The sequence below is a fragment of the Spermophilus citellus genome (genome assembly GCF_964194105.1).
Source record: "Spermophilus citellus genome assembly, chromosome: 3".
Classification (NCBI taxonomy): Eukaryota; Metazoa; Chordata; class Mammalia; order Rodentia; family Sciuridae; genus Spermophilus; species Spermophilus citellus.
In genome coordinates, this window is record NC_138184.1 from 86,950,194 (window position 1) to 86,965,332 (window position 15,139).

At 37.2% G+C, this 15,139-nt stretch overlaps 1 protein-coding gene across 6 annotated transcripts in view; it reads left to right on the forward strand.

The window, feature by feature from the left end:
- Nucleotides 1-15,139, forward strand: part of NAA25 (N-alpha-acetyltransferase 25, NatB auxiliary subunit) — a 75,340-nt gene that overhangs the window by 38,391 nt on the left and 21,810 nt on the right. For all 6 annotated transcript variants that reach the window (XM_081283397.1, XM_081283396.1, XM_081283399.1 and 3 more), the window contains 4 exons: nucleotides 2,297-2,504; nucleotides 3,302-3,391; nucleotides 8,833-9,013; nucleotides 10,124-10,223. In XM_081283397.1, coding sequence (XP_081139523.1) covers nucleotides 2,297-2,504; nucleotides 3,302-3,391; nucleotides 8,833-9,013; nucleotides 10,124-10,223 — 579 coding nt within the window. The remainder of the gene's footprint in view (nucleotides 1-2,296; nucleotides 2,505-3,301; nucleotides 3,392-8,832; nucleotides 9,014-10,123; nucleotides 10,224-15,139) is intronic.

A 15,139-nucleotide genomic window follows, 5' to 3' on the forward strand; every position in this document is an offset into this window, starting at 1 on the left:
GACCTTCTCAAAATAAAAAATAAAAAGGGCTGGGGATGTAGCTCAGTGATAGAGTGCTCCTGGGTTCAATTCCCAGAAACCTCTCCCCTCTCCAATATAAGGCAGGAGTCAGGGTTAAATGGAACCTCTTGTTATGGACCATGCTAAGAGGAGATTTACCCTATTATGGTATAACCATACTGATTGGAGTTAATGGACCTAAAAAAATATTAACCCTAATAGAAAGAAATTGTATAAGAAAGGAGGTAATCCTTCATACATCCCACAGGAAAATATCAATTAAAAATAAACAAATTTACTGGCTGGGGTTGTGGCTCAGTGGTAGAGCACTCGCCTAGCATGGGCAGGACCTGGGTTCAATCCTCAGCACCACATAAAAATAAAGGCATTGTGTTGGGTCCATCTATACCTAAAAAATATATTAAAGAAAATAAACAAATTTCTACATGTTTATAATTTAGATACGGAAGTAAGCAACAGAGTTAAGAGGATGAAAGGTGGGCTGGGGATGTGTCAAGCGGTAGCGCTCTCACCTGGCATGCGTGCGGCCCGGGTTCAATCCTCAGCACCACATACAAAGATGTTGTGTCTGCCAAAAACTAAAAATAAATATTAAAAAAATTCTCTCTCTCTCTGTTAAAAAAAAAAAAAAAAAAGGATGAAAGGTGTGTGCCACCACCTCTGCCTCTTAGATATGCTTTCCCTGGCTTTTTTGCTACCATCTGTTAGGGGATTTATACTTCTGACTGAAGTATTCTGGGATTAGTTTAGTTTAGACGTAGGGGAGGGGATGAGGCTTTCATCATTGAATAAGCAAATTTTCACATTATCCCCTATTTTTAGCTCTGCCAGTTCTGCCCAAGTCTACAGTGTCTCTGGTTTAGCTTCTGTTCATCCTCAGGAAGTGGGTCTGTGAGCTTGGGGAGGGGACCAAGTTCTTAGACCAATTCAGCACATTCTGTTTTTATCCCATGATAATACCTTAGTCTTCAGAGACACCTGGTACCCTTAATTCTTCAGTCTTGAAGGTTCTGTGGTTGAAAATTTCTTGAGTTTTCTGAGGTTCTGGAAATGGAATAAATGTACTGCTTTTTGGTGTTCTTCCCTCTGCTGAGAATTTCACCCTGCTCGGCCCTATAAGTCAATTATTGCTTACCGCCTGCTTTCCTGCTTTTTGTCTTTTGAAATCTTGTTTTAATTTACTGTCATCTCTTCACATTTTTTATGTTTTTTAAATTTTTTGTATTTGTTCTTTTTAGATATACATGACAGAATATATTTTGACATACATACATGGAGTATAACTTTCCATTCTTGTGGTTGCCTGTGATGTAGTTACATTTTTTAAAAAATCTTTGTGAGCTTAATCCTTTTTTATTCCTTATTGTTATCTTAGTAGGATTTTAAAAGTGAGTGACAATAAGCATGTTTTTAATAAAAATATAACTGGAACTGGTGTGTGATTTTTGTTTTTTTAATTCTTACCAAATTTAAAGAATTATAGTTTAAGGCAGGATGCTATTGTTGGGAGAAATTGAGTGAATGCTACATGGGATTTGTTACTTCTAAACACTAAATGTTAATCTATAATTATCTAAAATTTAAAAACTTAAAAGAATGGTAACCATCCCTTCAGTGTACAACCTTTCCTTTCATAATTTATTTGTAGCCAGCTGACAAAGTGCACATGTGTAATACTAGCTACCTGGGAGACGGAGGAAGGATTGCCTGGGCAACTTTGCAAGACTTTGTCCCCAAACCAATCAAATAAAAAAGGCTGGGTTGTAGCTTAATGATAGTGTGCTTATCTAGCATGTGCAAGCCCCTGGGTTTAATCCTCGTTAGCAAAAAAAAAAAAAAAAAAAAAAGTAAATCAATATAATTGTGGATTTTAGTTTTATTTTTATGTGGAGTTGAGGATCAAACCCAGCGCCCCGGGCATGCCTTGCTTGAGCCACATCCCCAACCCCTAATTAAATCTTTTTAATGATATGATATATCTTGTTAATTTCTATAGTTTATAAAACATTGTTATAATCTTTTTAATATTTACTGTTTGTGGTACATGGTATTGATAATATACTTTTGTCCATCAGTGAATGATTGTGTCAGTTCTATGATTATTGTGTCCTATCACAAATCTTTTTTTATTTTTTGGTAGATGGAAATATTATACTAAGGAATTTAAAGTTTTTTTATTGATGCCTTTTTATAGACCACATCAATTTCTGTACTACAGCCTACTGAGGTTTAGTTGAGTTTTGAGACTTGTGTCCTCTTTTCCCCCGCCTCACAGTTTATTAATCAGTTACTCGGAGTTGTTCCTTTGTCAACACCAACAGAGGATAAGCTGGCACTGCCTTCTGACATCCGAGCTTTGCAACAACATTTGTGTGTGGTGCAGCTGACGAGGTTACTTGGCTTGTACCACACCATGGATAAAAATCAGAAATTGAGTGTGGTCAGGGAATTGATGCAAAGATACCAACATGGACTGGAATTCGGTAAGCAACCTTTCAGAGTGTGCAGTAGTCCCCTGATTTGCTAAGGCTTAGAAATCAGTTTTTAAAGCACCTGTTGTATCCTGTTTTAATTAGTTTTCTAAGGAGAATATTTTTTCAAGAAGGAAGACCAAGTGATAAGTGACGAAGACTTTCTTAAGCTTGGAGTTTTAAATAATTATAGGTGACTTACTGTTGTCCATATTCTCCTGATGAGCTAACTCTCTTACGTTGGGACTTATATGAATTGCATAGTTACGATAATTGTCTGTTTTCTGCCTGTATGCCTTAATATTTTTAATACATATACTATATCATTAAATCAAAGTTATATTATAAATTATAAGATACTTAAAGTAGGTGATTTTTCAGAGTGGCCTGGACTCTGCTAGATGTGTATGATATAAATTGACTAGGAGATATCATTATTTCTCTAACTATATTAAAGATATTAGGCCAAGTAAGGAATATAATAGTACTTTTTTCGTACACGGCCCTTGGTTTATGCTTTTCACCGAAAACCTCTTTCCCAATCTTTTTTGTGGGATCATCATAGATAGCTTCTCTATGCTGGAACCCTTCCTTCTGTCCCAACTGAGTGTGGTCTCACTTTCTTTTGATCCCTTTGTTTTATGACTTGTATTTTTAATTAATTAATTTTGGGGGGTACTTATCCTATTCTTATTTTCATTTCTTTTTTCTCTTCTCTCCCTGTCACTTTTCTGCTATAAAAAACTCCTTTGGGGCAGAAATAGTTGAACAGATGTTTGAAAAGATGTGATTATTTTCTTTTCTTGTAGGGAAATCCTGTTTGAAAACAGAATTGCAGTTTTCAGACTATTACTGTCTCCTTGCTGTTCATGTGCTTATTGATATATGGAGAGAAACAGGTGAGTCATAGTGATTTCAGTTCAACTTTATGTTTAATTAATTAGAAGTATTGTATTCTTTCCTTAGTATAATTATATAATCCATGAATTTGATTTATGCTTTTAGGTCTTCCTTTCCCTTCTCCAGGATGCTTCTAGAAGAACTCAAGTTTCCAATTTATCCTATTCCCTGTAGTCAGGATAATCTTGAATAGTGAATATCTATCCATTCTGTTTCTAAATATTTCTGAATAATGAATAATAACTGTAAAAAATCTACTATAGGGCTGAGGTTATAGCTCAGTGGAAGAGCACTTGCCTAGTATATGTGACTGGATTCAATTCTTAGCACCACATACAAAAAATTTACATCAACAACTAAAAAATGTTTAAAAAAATTACTAGAAAGCTATAATAGTTAAAATATAATGAAACTTATTTAAAAACAATTTTTATATACAGGAAAATGTTGTGGGCTTTTTTTGGAATAAGTTTTGATTGGCCTTTTTGAAGAATTCAAAAAATAGAATTCATGGTAAAGGCAACATTATAAATCACTGAGGGGGGTGGGACTGTGGCTCAGTGGTAGCACACTTGCCTGGCATTTGTGAGGCACTGGGTTTGATTCTCAGCACCGCATATAAATAAATTAAAATAAAGGTCTATCAACAACTAAAAATAAGAATAAGTAAATATATATATATAAGAATAAGTGTGTGTGTGTGTGTATGTGTATATATATATATGTATAGTCACTTAGGAAGAGAAGGATTATTTTGAAGATGGTATTAGGATTGCCTTTTCTTCAGGTCACACCCCCTGAAATTTACTCTTATTAGTCATTTTTGCGGGGGGGGGGGGCATCTTTGGGTATATATTGCATATTGTTAATGACACTAAAGTACAGAAAATAGAAAGGACTAGGGAAGACAGTGGTGAGCAAGATGCCCCAGCCCTCATGGATCATTCCACAGGTCATTCAATTTTGCTACCATCCCCATTCCTAAAATCTTTAGAGGCAATCTGAAATAGTGAGGGTAAAAGTCAGCCAAATTCTTAGATATTCACAATCCTGAATCTATTTATAAAAATCTTTTTGTTGTTGTTGTTGTTTTAATTAAAGAGAGAGAGAATTTCAATATTTATTTTTCAGTTTTCGTCGGACACAACATCTTTGTTTGTATGTGGTGCTGAGGATCAAACCTGGGCCACACGCATGCCAGGCGAGCGCGCTACCGCTTGAGCCACATCCCCAGCCCCTGTAAAAATCTTTTACTGCTATCCCTGAACATCATGTTGAAGTAACTTCTTTGCCTCCTTCATCTAACTTATGCTCAAATGATGCTTCAAAAAGCCTGTCTTGATTTTTTCTTTAAATATATATTTTTTAGTTGTAGTTGGACACAATACCTCTATTTTATTTATTTATTTATTATGTGGTGCTGAGGATTGAACCCAGGGCCGCACATGCCCTAGGTGAGCCCTCTACCGCAACCCAGCCCACCTGTCTTGATTTTTATGTCTAATATCATTGCAGATTTTATGTCTCTTCTAATATTCTGTAAGACATTATATGTACCTATATCATAATACTTGCTATACCCTGGATGAGGGGGATTCCTTGTCATAAGACCCATTCATCGTGAAATTGCTTGGGGCTACAAAAGTCATCTTGGTGGTTTGTTTTGTTTTGTTATTTGGTGCTGGGGATTGAACTCCAAAGTCACCTTAATATAAAAACCACTAATGAAGTGACATCTTAGTTATTTGGTTTCTATACAAATAACCTTCCCTACTTATCCCTTGCATCCATTGCTGCTCATAGTGACTATGGCTTTCCTAGTCACTTGTATTTTGAGCAAGGTATCTGGGCATATAATAATAATAGCAGCAGCAAACTTTTGTTGATAGATACTTGAAAGTACTTTCCATGAATCAAATTTATTTATTTGTTTGGTTTTTGTTGTTGTTGTTGTTGTTTTTTTAAGGTGGACACAGTAGCTTTATTTTATTTTTATGTGGTGCTGAGAATCAAACCCAGTGCCTCACGCATGCTATTCGAGCACGATACCACTTGAGCTACATCCCCAGCCCCCATGAATCAAATTTAAACCTATAATAATGTAGTTATTGTCACAATTTTGTAGACAAGGGAAATGTAGAAAAGAGAGAAAGAAGATAGTAAATTGATCAAATTTCTACAGTGCAGTGCTGGGTGTGGTGGTGCATGTCTGTAATTCCTGTGGCTCATGAGGCTGAGACAGGATGATTGTGAGTTCAAAGCCAGCCTCAGCAGAAAGCAAGGCGCTAAGCAACACATTGAAACCCTGTCTCTAAATAAAAAATACGAAATAGGATTGGGGATGTGGCTCAGTGGTTGAGTGCCCCTGAGTTCCATCCCCAGTACCCACCCCGCAAAAAAATCCTGCAGTGCAAATACATTGTGAACTGTGTTAGTCAGCCTATTGTTGCTGTGATCATAATACCCAACAAGAGCAATTTAGGAGCCAGGTGTGGTGGTGCATGCCTGTAATCCCAGCACCTTGGTAGGCTGATATGCAGAAGGGTCGGGAGTTCAAAACTAGCCTAAGCATCTTAGCAAGGCTCTAAGCAACTTAGGAAGACCTTGTCTCAAAATAAAAAGTTATAGGGATGTGGCTCAGTAGTTAAGCACCCTTGGGTTCAATCACTGGCACTCCCCACCAAAAAAGAAAAAGAAAATAACAACTTAAGGAAAAGTTTATTTTGGCTCACAGTTCCAGAGGTTCAGTTCATGGTGGGCCAACTCCATTGTTTTGGGTCCAAGGGAGGCAAAACATACTAAGGAAGGAAATTACTCTCATAGCATCTAGGAAGCATTCTGGGAGAGGCCACAGAGAACATGAATCCTTCCAGGGTATGCTTCCAGTGATGCACCTTCTCCAGCTATGCCCCATAATCAGGTTACAGCTATCACAAACCAATCACCTCACCTCTGAATATTCCTGCATTCACACAGGAGCTTATTAAAACCACAACAGAAACTGCAAAATGAAATTGCAGATCTTGTAAGGATGCAGAATTTTTTTAACTCAATGAGAGGGATATTGAAGTGCTCTAATCAGGCATAGTCATTATTATTATTTTATTTACTTTTTTTTTTTTTTTTTTTTTGCAGCCTTGGGGATTGAACCCAGGGCCTTGTGCATATCAGGCAAGCATGCTACCACTGAGCTATGCCCAAACCCCACAGATCTAGTAGAAATTAGAAGTTGTTGAATAATTAGTGAGGGTTTTGAAAGAGATTGATTTGAATGTGAAAGAATTAATAAGAATGCTTTATATTTTTGAAAAATATTTTTTTTTCTTCAGCATAGTAATTAAGGCAGGAGGATCAAAAGTTTGAGGCTAGCCTTGGATAAAAGTTATTATAGTTCAGAAGAAATACATTAAAATAAAAATGGTTGTCAAGATCATTGTACTATCATGTGTAGCTAATAAAAAAATAGTTTGGGTAGATTATAGGTAGTTTTCATAGTGTGGGTTGGATTATCATTGATATTTTTCTAAAGGCTCAATATTTTATTTCTTTTGGGGAAACAAAAGCATATAGAATAACCTTAAAAATATTTTTTAATGCATGGAGGTTTTAGTTGTTTTTACCGAGTATAAAAGTAGCTTGAACTGGGTGCAGTGGCACACACTTGTAATCCCAGGTGCTCGGGAGGCTAAAGCAGGAGGATTGTGAGACCAAAACCAGTCTCAGCAACTTAGTGAGGCACTAAGCAACTCAGTGATACCCTGTATCTAAGTAAAATACAAAATAGGCCTGGGGATGTGGCTCAGTGGTCGAGTGCCCCTGAGTTCAATATCTGATAATAACCCCCTCCCCCAAAAAAAGTAGCTTGTAAAATTTTGGAAAACAATTTAAAATTTCACTTCTCCAGAACCCAATATATATGTTTATATATTTTCTTACTTTTTCTGTTCATATGTTTACTGAACATTATTGTACAAGCACATTATAATTAAAAACTTTGTGGCACATGGTTCTATGATGTTTCCATGTGTGGATGTTATTGTAATAATGAATATTTTTGCATACAGTTTTGTCTGTTTCTTAGTACCTTCTTTAAATAGATTCTAAAGACAAATTACTTATTTTTGTTTTATTGCCCACTTTGGCAAATTAAATTTTTTTAATTTGTTCTAATTAGTTATACATGACAATAGAATGCATTTTGAAACATCATACATAGATGGAGTATAACTTCTCATTCTTCTGGTTGTAAGTGATGAAGAGTTGCAGCGCTCTGTAATCATGTGCACATAGGGTAATAATATCCGATTCATTCTACTGTCATTTCTACCCCATACCCATTCCCGTTCCCTTCACTCCCCTCTGTCTAATCCAAAGTACCTTTGTTCCCCTCCCCCCCATTGTGAATTAGATTCTGAATATCAGAAAAAACATTTGGCCTTTGGTTCTTTGGGATTGGCTTATTTTGTTTAGCATGATATTCTCCAGTTTGTCCATATACCGGCAAATGCCATAATTTTATTCTTTAAGGCTGACTAATATACCATTGTGTATATATACCACAGTTTCTTTATCCATTCACATTACTTAATCTAAGACTATAGATACTTTTGAAATTTGGTAGGCTAAAAAAAAAATGTGGCATTTTAGTTTGATTTCCCCCATGGTACTGGGTATTGAACCTGTTGGTGCTCTATCATTGAGCTACATTTCCAGCCCCCCCCGCCACCTTAAAATATTTTTAGTTGTATATGGATACAATACCTTTTAATTTTATTTGTTCATTTTTTTATGTGGTGCTGAGGCTTGAACCCAGTGCCTCACACTTGATAGGCAAGTGCTCTACAACTAAGTCACAACCCCAACCTCTCAACCCTTTTTATTTCTATATTAAGACATGTTCTTGGCAAGTTGCTAAAGCTGGCCTCAAATTTAAAATCTTCCTGGCTCAGCCTTCCAAGTAATTGGGATTGCAGGCATGTGCCACTATACCCAGCTGATTATTAATGAGAAGTTTTTTCAAGCTTCATATAGGACAACCTTTTAAGAGAGTTACATATGAGTAAAATTGTGTCTGTGAAGAATCTCTCTCTGGATTCTTGTAGAGCAAATCCTGCAATGGGAAGGCAGGTGGACTCCTGTTCTTCAAAGTCCATCTCTTCCCAGAATCTGAAATTCTGTGTGATTCCATAACTTCCATCCACAAGATCTGGCCACTTAAACTCTGTACCATTTTTCCAGAGAGAGTGTTTAAGAACTGGCATAACTATTGAGGGACAATTTAGGGAATTCCCTATTTTGCTTATAAGTATGTATGTAAAATTTATTCTCTGCCTTCACTTATAGAATAATTAGAGGAGGTGATGATGTCAGTAGGTTTGTTTCTTTTTGAGAAGTCTTATTACTGTCAAGATCAGTGGACAATGCTCTTTTTTGATTTTAGGTGATGAGACTGCTGTGTGGCAGGCCCTGACTTTGCTGGAAGAAGGGTTAACCCATAGCCCTTCCAATGCTCAATTCAAATTGCTGCTTGTTCGAATCTACTGTATGCTGGGTGCATTTGAACCGGTGGTGGATCTTTACTCCAGTCTCGATGCAAAGCATATCCAGCACGACACCATTGGGTTGGTAGTATATACTCTGAATAATGAGTAGCCAGCTATAATAGGGTGAGGCATGGGACTCTCATTTCTAGTCTTTTGTAGTACATTCGTTTGTGATGTTAAGTAAACATCTATTATGACCCATTGCAAACATAATGAGTTTATATATGGCTTAGTAATTTTTAAAATTGGCAGTTTTGAAATGTCAAGAAGAAAGTTTTCCCCAGAGACGGCAACCAGCTATGTACTTTTCCTTTAAAAAAAAAAATTAATTTTTAAATTTGTATTTACTGTTCTTTCTCTTTTTTGGGGGGTGGGGGTGGGGGTGGGGGTGAGGTACTGGGGATTGAACTCGAGGGCAGTCAACCACTGAGCCACATCCCCGGCCCTATTTTGTATTTTATTTAGAGATAAGGTCTCAGTGAGTTGCTTAAGGCCTCCCTCGCCCGGCTATCTTTTTATTTTCTTGATTTCTGTAGTTCTAGGGATTGAGCCTGGAACTTCAAACGTACTAAGCACATGTTTTACCACTGAGCCATACTTCCATCCAACCAGCTGTATATTTTGAACCCTTATTCTTTTTTTTTTTTTTTTTAATATTTATTTTTTAGTTCTCGGCGGACACAACATCTTTGTTGGTATGTGGTGCTGAGGATCGAACCCAGGCCGCACGCATGCCAGGCGAGCGCGCTACCGCTTGAGCCACATCCCCAGCCCCCTGAACCTTTATTCTTAGCACACATTGTTTTGAAGTCTTTTCTTCATGTGTACTTTATTTGTTGACCTGAGACATCCTTTTGAATTTGTGTTTTGGCTATTCTTGTGATTACTTAAGGGCATTTTTTAATCTCCTCTGGTGCTGTTTTAGGAAGACTACATTATGTGCATTATGTGTATTATTACACCTTTTATGTTTCATTGCCAGAGTCTAAAGAAAGCATGACGTAGAACTTGTATCCTCCTAAAAAACTGAATGAACTTTATTCTTTATTGATTAGGCTATTTTAAGTGGCATGATTTTTAATTTTTTCTTATGCTTAACTATTTCTTTGGCATAGTAATTTGAGATATAGCATCTGATACTAGAGGTGGGTAAGTATAACGTGTATTTTTTCTTCTCTTCCAACCTAGTTATCTTTTGACTCGATATGCCGAATCTCTAGGTCAGTATGCTGCTGCATCCCAATCCTGTAATTTCGCACTCAGGTTTTTCCACTCCAACCAGAAAGATGTAAGTGAAAAGCCTTTTCTTTTTTTCTTTATGGTCTTGACTACAGACTGTACACGATTGAGTCACAAGTGCCCATGTTAAGGAGCACCATGCTCTACTGGCAAATGCTCTTATACTGTAGCTTACTGTTCAAGGCTCTTAGCTTGAGGTAGAGCTGTTTATGTTTATTGGAATGTGGGTGTGTTTAATAGGATCCTAGGAAAGTTGGCATTTAACACTGGGTTTTAATAGACTAAGAAGTGTTATACCTCTTAGAACTGTCTTTGGATATCTAAGAACTTTCCAAGGAAGTAAGAAATAGCCCATAAGAATTTGTAGCCTGCAGTGCCATGTAAGAGTCTATGATGGGGTTAGGGATATAGCTCAGTTGGTAGAGTAATTGCTTTGCATGCACAAGGCCCTGGGTTCAATCCCCAGCACCACAAAAACAAAACAAAAAACCAACACTCTGCCACCTTTCTTTCTTTAATATTTATTTTTAGATGTTGATAAACCTTTATTTTATTCATTTATATGTGGTGCTGAGAAACAAACCCATGCCCCACACATGCTAGGCAAGTGCTGTACCACTGAGCCACAACCCTAGCTCTGCCACCTTTATTTCTGAATAAATAAATAAATTTTATTTTTATTTATTGACCAGTTGAAGAACATTTCAAGAAACTTAGGTCAATTGTATGTGTTTTTTCAGTAGCCATAAATGTGCCATAACTAAAGGATGGGATTTGCACCATATTTTTCACTGCAAACGGATTGGGGCTCCACTTGTTGAAGCAGAATTTTATGTGGAAAAACCATATGGTCACTACTCAGTTGATCAATCTTGCAAAACTACCTAAGAGAAATATGGAAAGAGAAAGTTGTTCTTAGAGTGGTCACTACTTACTTGGTTCTCACATGATTTGCAGACTCATTGCCTGGAACCTAGCTGGGCAGATACCTGCCCAGAGCTTTATTGTCATGGTCTATCAGCAACTAAGGAACCTGACAAGGAAATTATAACCTGGGGTTCTTCTTGGCAAACACTCTTAAGGATTTAAAACAAACAAATCTGTTTGGTAAATGTTAATGTATTTTCCATATAATTCTTCAAGGATATATTAAATAGGAAGCAGGACAGAACCGTGTCTGAATAATTGGAATATAGGTTTGTTGTTCTTAGCGTCTGGTAATATGTTCTGACAAGGTTATGGCATGGCCTAGAGGGCTGTAATAGCAAAGGACAGTTCTGAGAATGTGGATGGAGGGTTCTCTGCTTAGCTGTTGAACTGTACACCATATTAATTGGCTTTTTTAGCCTGTCTTCTCTGTCCTGCGATTGACATTGCTATTCAGACCTTATTTTGTGACATAGCTTCTGATCAGGAAGAGAGGGAAATGGCTTTCAGCAACTGAACACATTACTTAGAGTGTGTTGGCCAGGCTTAGAGGTTGAAAGAGCATCTCTAGGGCCCTAGGCTTTTAAGTCGTCAAGTGTGAGTTTTCACTGTGTGTTCACGTATATCTGCTTGCTCTTCTCTGTTTTTAAGGGATTTCATTAACTCAAAATCAACTGAAATTATTTCCTCAAATTGATCATTATTGTAGCTGTAATTTATTTACCAGGAGAAAGATAAAGACACCTGATTTACTAAAGAATCCTTTTCAAAATTTTGTTTCTCAACTAGCTTTAAGGTAGTGGGAAGAAATAAGAGAATCCTTAAAGCCCAATATCTGGTTTTTCTGTTGTTTTAATCAACTATGCATTCTTGAAGAATCATTATTCATAAAGATTTGGACAATAAAGAAAGGCACACTATTTTATACTGATAGAAATTAGGCTTTAGTTTTTTCTAACCATTGTGTTGGAAGAATTGCTTCTGGGGAAAAAAACAACCCCAAAATAAAAATGTACAGTATTGTAATAAAGGGAAATAATGTTCCCAGGAACAGTTTGAGGGGTGTCTTCTCAGTGTTTTTAGTGTCTTTTTTGATGCTTGATCTTTTTTTGATGGTTGTGTATAGGAGTGACTAATTGATCTGGGATTGGGACACTTTGTCGGTTTGTAATGGAGCTAATGTATCATATTCAAGTAGCAATCTTAAGGGATCCTGGAGAAAAAAGGGAAGCTCAGTACACAAGAAAAATGTGCCTCTATCTTTTTTTTTTATCTTTTATCTTTTTTTTTTATTGGTTGTTCACAACATTACAAAGCTCTTGACATATCATATTTCATACATTAGATTGAAGTGGGTTATGAACTCCCAATTTTACCCCAAATGCAGATTGCAGAATCACGTTGTTTACACATCCACAATTTTACATAATGCCCTATTAGTAATTGTTGTATTCTGCTACCTTTCCTATCCCCTACTATCCCCCCTCCCCTTCCCTCACATCTTCTCTCTCTACCCCATCTACTGTAATTCATTTCTCTCCTTGTTTATTTTCCCATTCCCCTCACAACCTCTTATATGTAATTTTGTATAGCAATGAGGGTCTCCCTTCATTTCCCTGCAATTTCCCTTTTCTCTCTCTTTCCCTCCCATCTCATATCTCTGTTTAAAGTTAATCTTTTCTTCCTGCTCTTCCTCCCTACTCTGTTCATAGTTGCTCTCATTATATCAAAGAAGACATTTGGTATTTGTTTTTTAGGGATTGGCTAGCTTCACTAAGCATAATCTGCTCTAGTGCCATCCATTTCCCTGCAAATTCCATGATTTTGTTGTTTTTTAGTGCTGCGTAATATTCCATGGTGTATAAATGCCACATTTTTTTTTATCCATTCATCTATTGAAGGGCATCTGGGTTGGTTCCACAGTCTAGCTATTGTGAATTGTGCTTCTATGAACATCGATGTGGCAGTATCCCTGTAGCATGCTCTTTTAAGGTCTTCAGGGAATAGTCCGAGAAGGGCAATAGCAGGGTCAAATGGTGGTTCCATTCCCAGCTTTCCCAGGAATCTCCAAACTGCTTTCCAAATTGGCCGCACCAATTTGCAGTCCCACCAGCAATGTACAAGTGTACCCTTTTCTCCATATCCTCGCCAGCACTTGTTGTTTGACTTCATAGTGGCTGCCAATCTTACTGGAGTGAGATGGTATCTTAGGGTGGTTTTGATTTGCATTTCTCTGACTGCTAGAGATGGTGAGCATTTTTTCATGTACTTGTTGATTGATTGTATATCCTCCTCTGAGAAGTGTCTGTTCAGGTCCTTGGCCCATTTGTTGATTGGATTATTTGTTATCTTATTGTCTAATTTTTTTAGTTCTTTGTGTGCCTCTATCTTGATGCCCCATCACCAAACAAGGGAACAGTAGCGTGGAAGGTCTCCTAAAAGAATCTAAGGCTGCCTATGATTGTAGTGTCACACTGCGTGCGTTAAACCTTCTCATTGAATTAGAAATGTTTCACTTCAGAGCCCAAGATCCATGCTCAACAGCTTTTATTCTTGATAGTTTTGGGGATTCCCAAATGCCGTTTTTGGGGGGTGACTGATGTTTTACTTCCCAACTGCTTCTTTGAAAGAACACTTATTCCTTGAATGGGAAATCCCGAGTTCTCAGGAAGGTTTTGTGCTGTGGGACTGAAAGTTGAATTTGGAAGGTCTGCACAAGGATTTTCTTTTTAGATATGTCGTTGGCTACTGTCATCTTACTTTGGAATAGATTCTTTTTACAATATGAAAATCAGTGCTAGATTTTCCTATCTCCTAACATTCTTTAAATGTTTGTACTGCTTTAAAAATCTTACTTTAAAATGTCTATCTTAGGTAATGATGATTGTAAGTTTCAGGTCTGATGTCCTAATTTGCTAGTTTTTACAGTGACCAGGGTTCATTTCAGGCATCCATATGGGATCTAAATATACCCATTTGCACATAAGCTAGTAGAAATAGGTACAGATGACATACACCATTCAAAAGTCTTGAAGTGCCTGTGGCCTCCAGTTTTCCCTGTTGTCTCTCAGAGGTTATTGGTTGTGCCCTGACCCAGATCTAGCCTTGCACTGGTGCTTCACTGTGATGTTTAAGGAGGACTGTAACCGTGTCCACCTTCTTGGTTTCTTGAAGACTATTTCTTTCTCACTGCTTTTTTGAAAGTTTTTTTCTTAAAGTGCTATTCCATGGACTACTCAGTAAGTTCTCTGCCTTAATTATAGCATATTTTAGAACTGGAATTTATAAAGTTGTTTGGAATTACCGAAGTCATATATCTATCCTGATAACTTACTAAATTATATGTTTCCATTTTTTTAAGCTGTAAGTTCCTATCACAAGGGCTGATAGTAAACCTTGATGTGTTTTCTCAGCCAAAGTGCCATAGGATAGACATATGTGATTAGTGTCCTGGCCTCTTCTTGATGGGGCATATCACTATCCTTAATCAAGCTAGAAGGTACACTCAAGCTTTTTTGGATAGTCCTTCTTTAAACCTGCAGGATCACAAGTAATCTTTTTAATTGTCTTGTGTCCGTCCGTCTTTAATTTCTCCAGATACTGCAGGCAAACAGCTCGCCGAGGTGTCCCATGGGGGTTTAAAAGCCGCATCGAATGCAGTTGAATTAGCGCCCGTGGCGCAATCCCGCGGCCTGAAATGAACCCTGCGAGGCTGTGTATCAGAGGGTATGTTGTTGACTATTGGCCTATTTTCCTACTGGGCAAATTTCTCAGTCATAATAGAGATGGGGGCAGAGCTGACTAACTGAGACTGTGTAAAAAGACTGACTTTTTTAGGAAGAATCTTTATTTGGTCACACATCAGCTTTGAGCTTAATGCTTTCCTTGACCCTAAGGTTTGATCTTCTGTTCTTCATTCCTGTTGGCATAGGCCTACACTTCTGAAATGTTCTTGCCTGAGATTTTCTTCTTTTATGCCAGGATTTCCGTTTAGAATTCTTTATCTTGCCTCTGTTTTGTAAACATTTCATCTATATA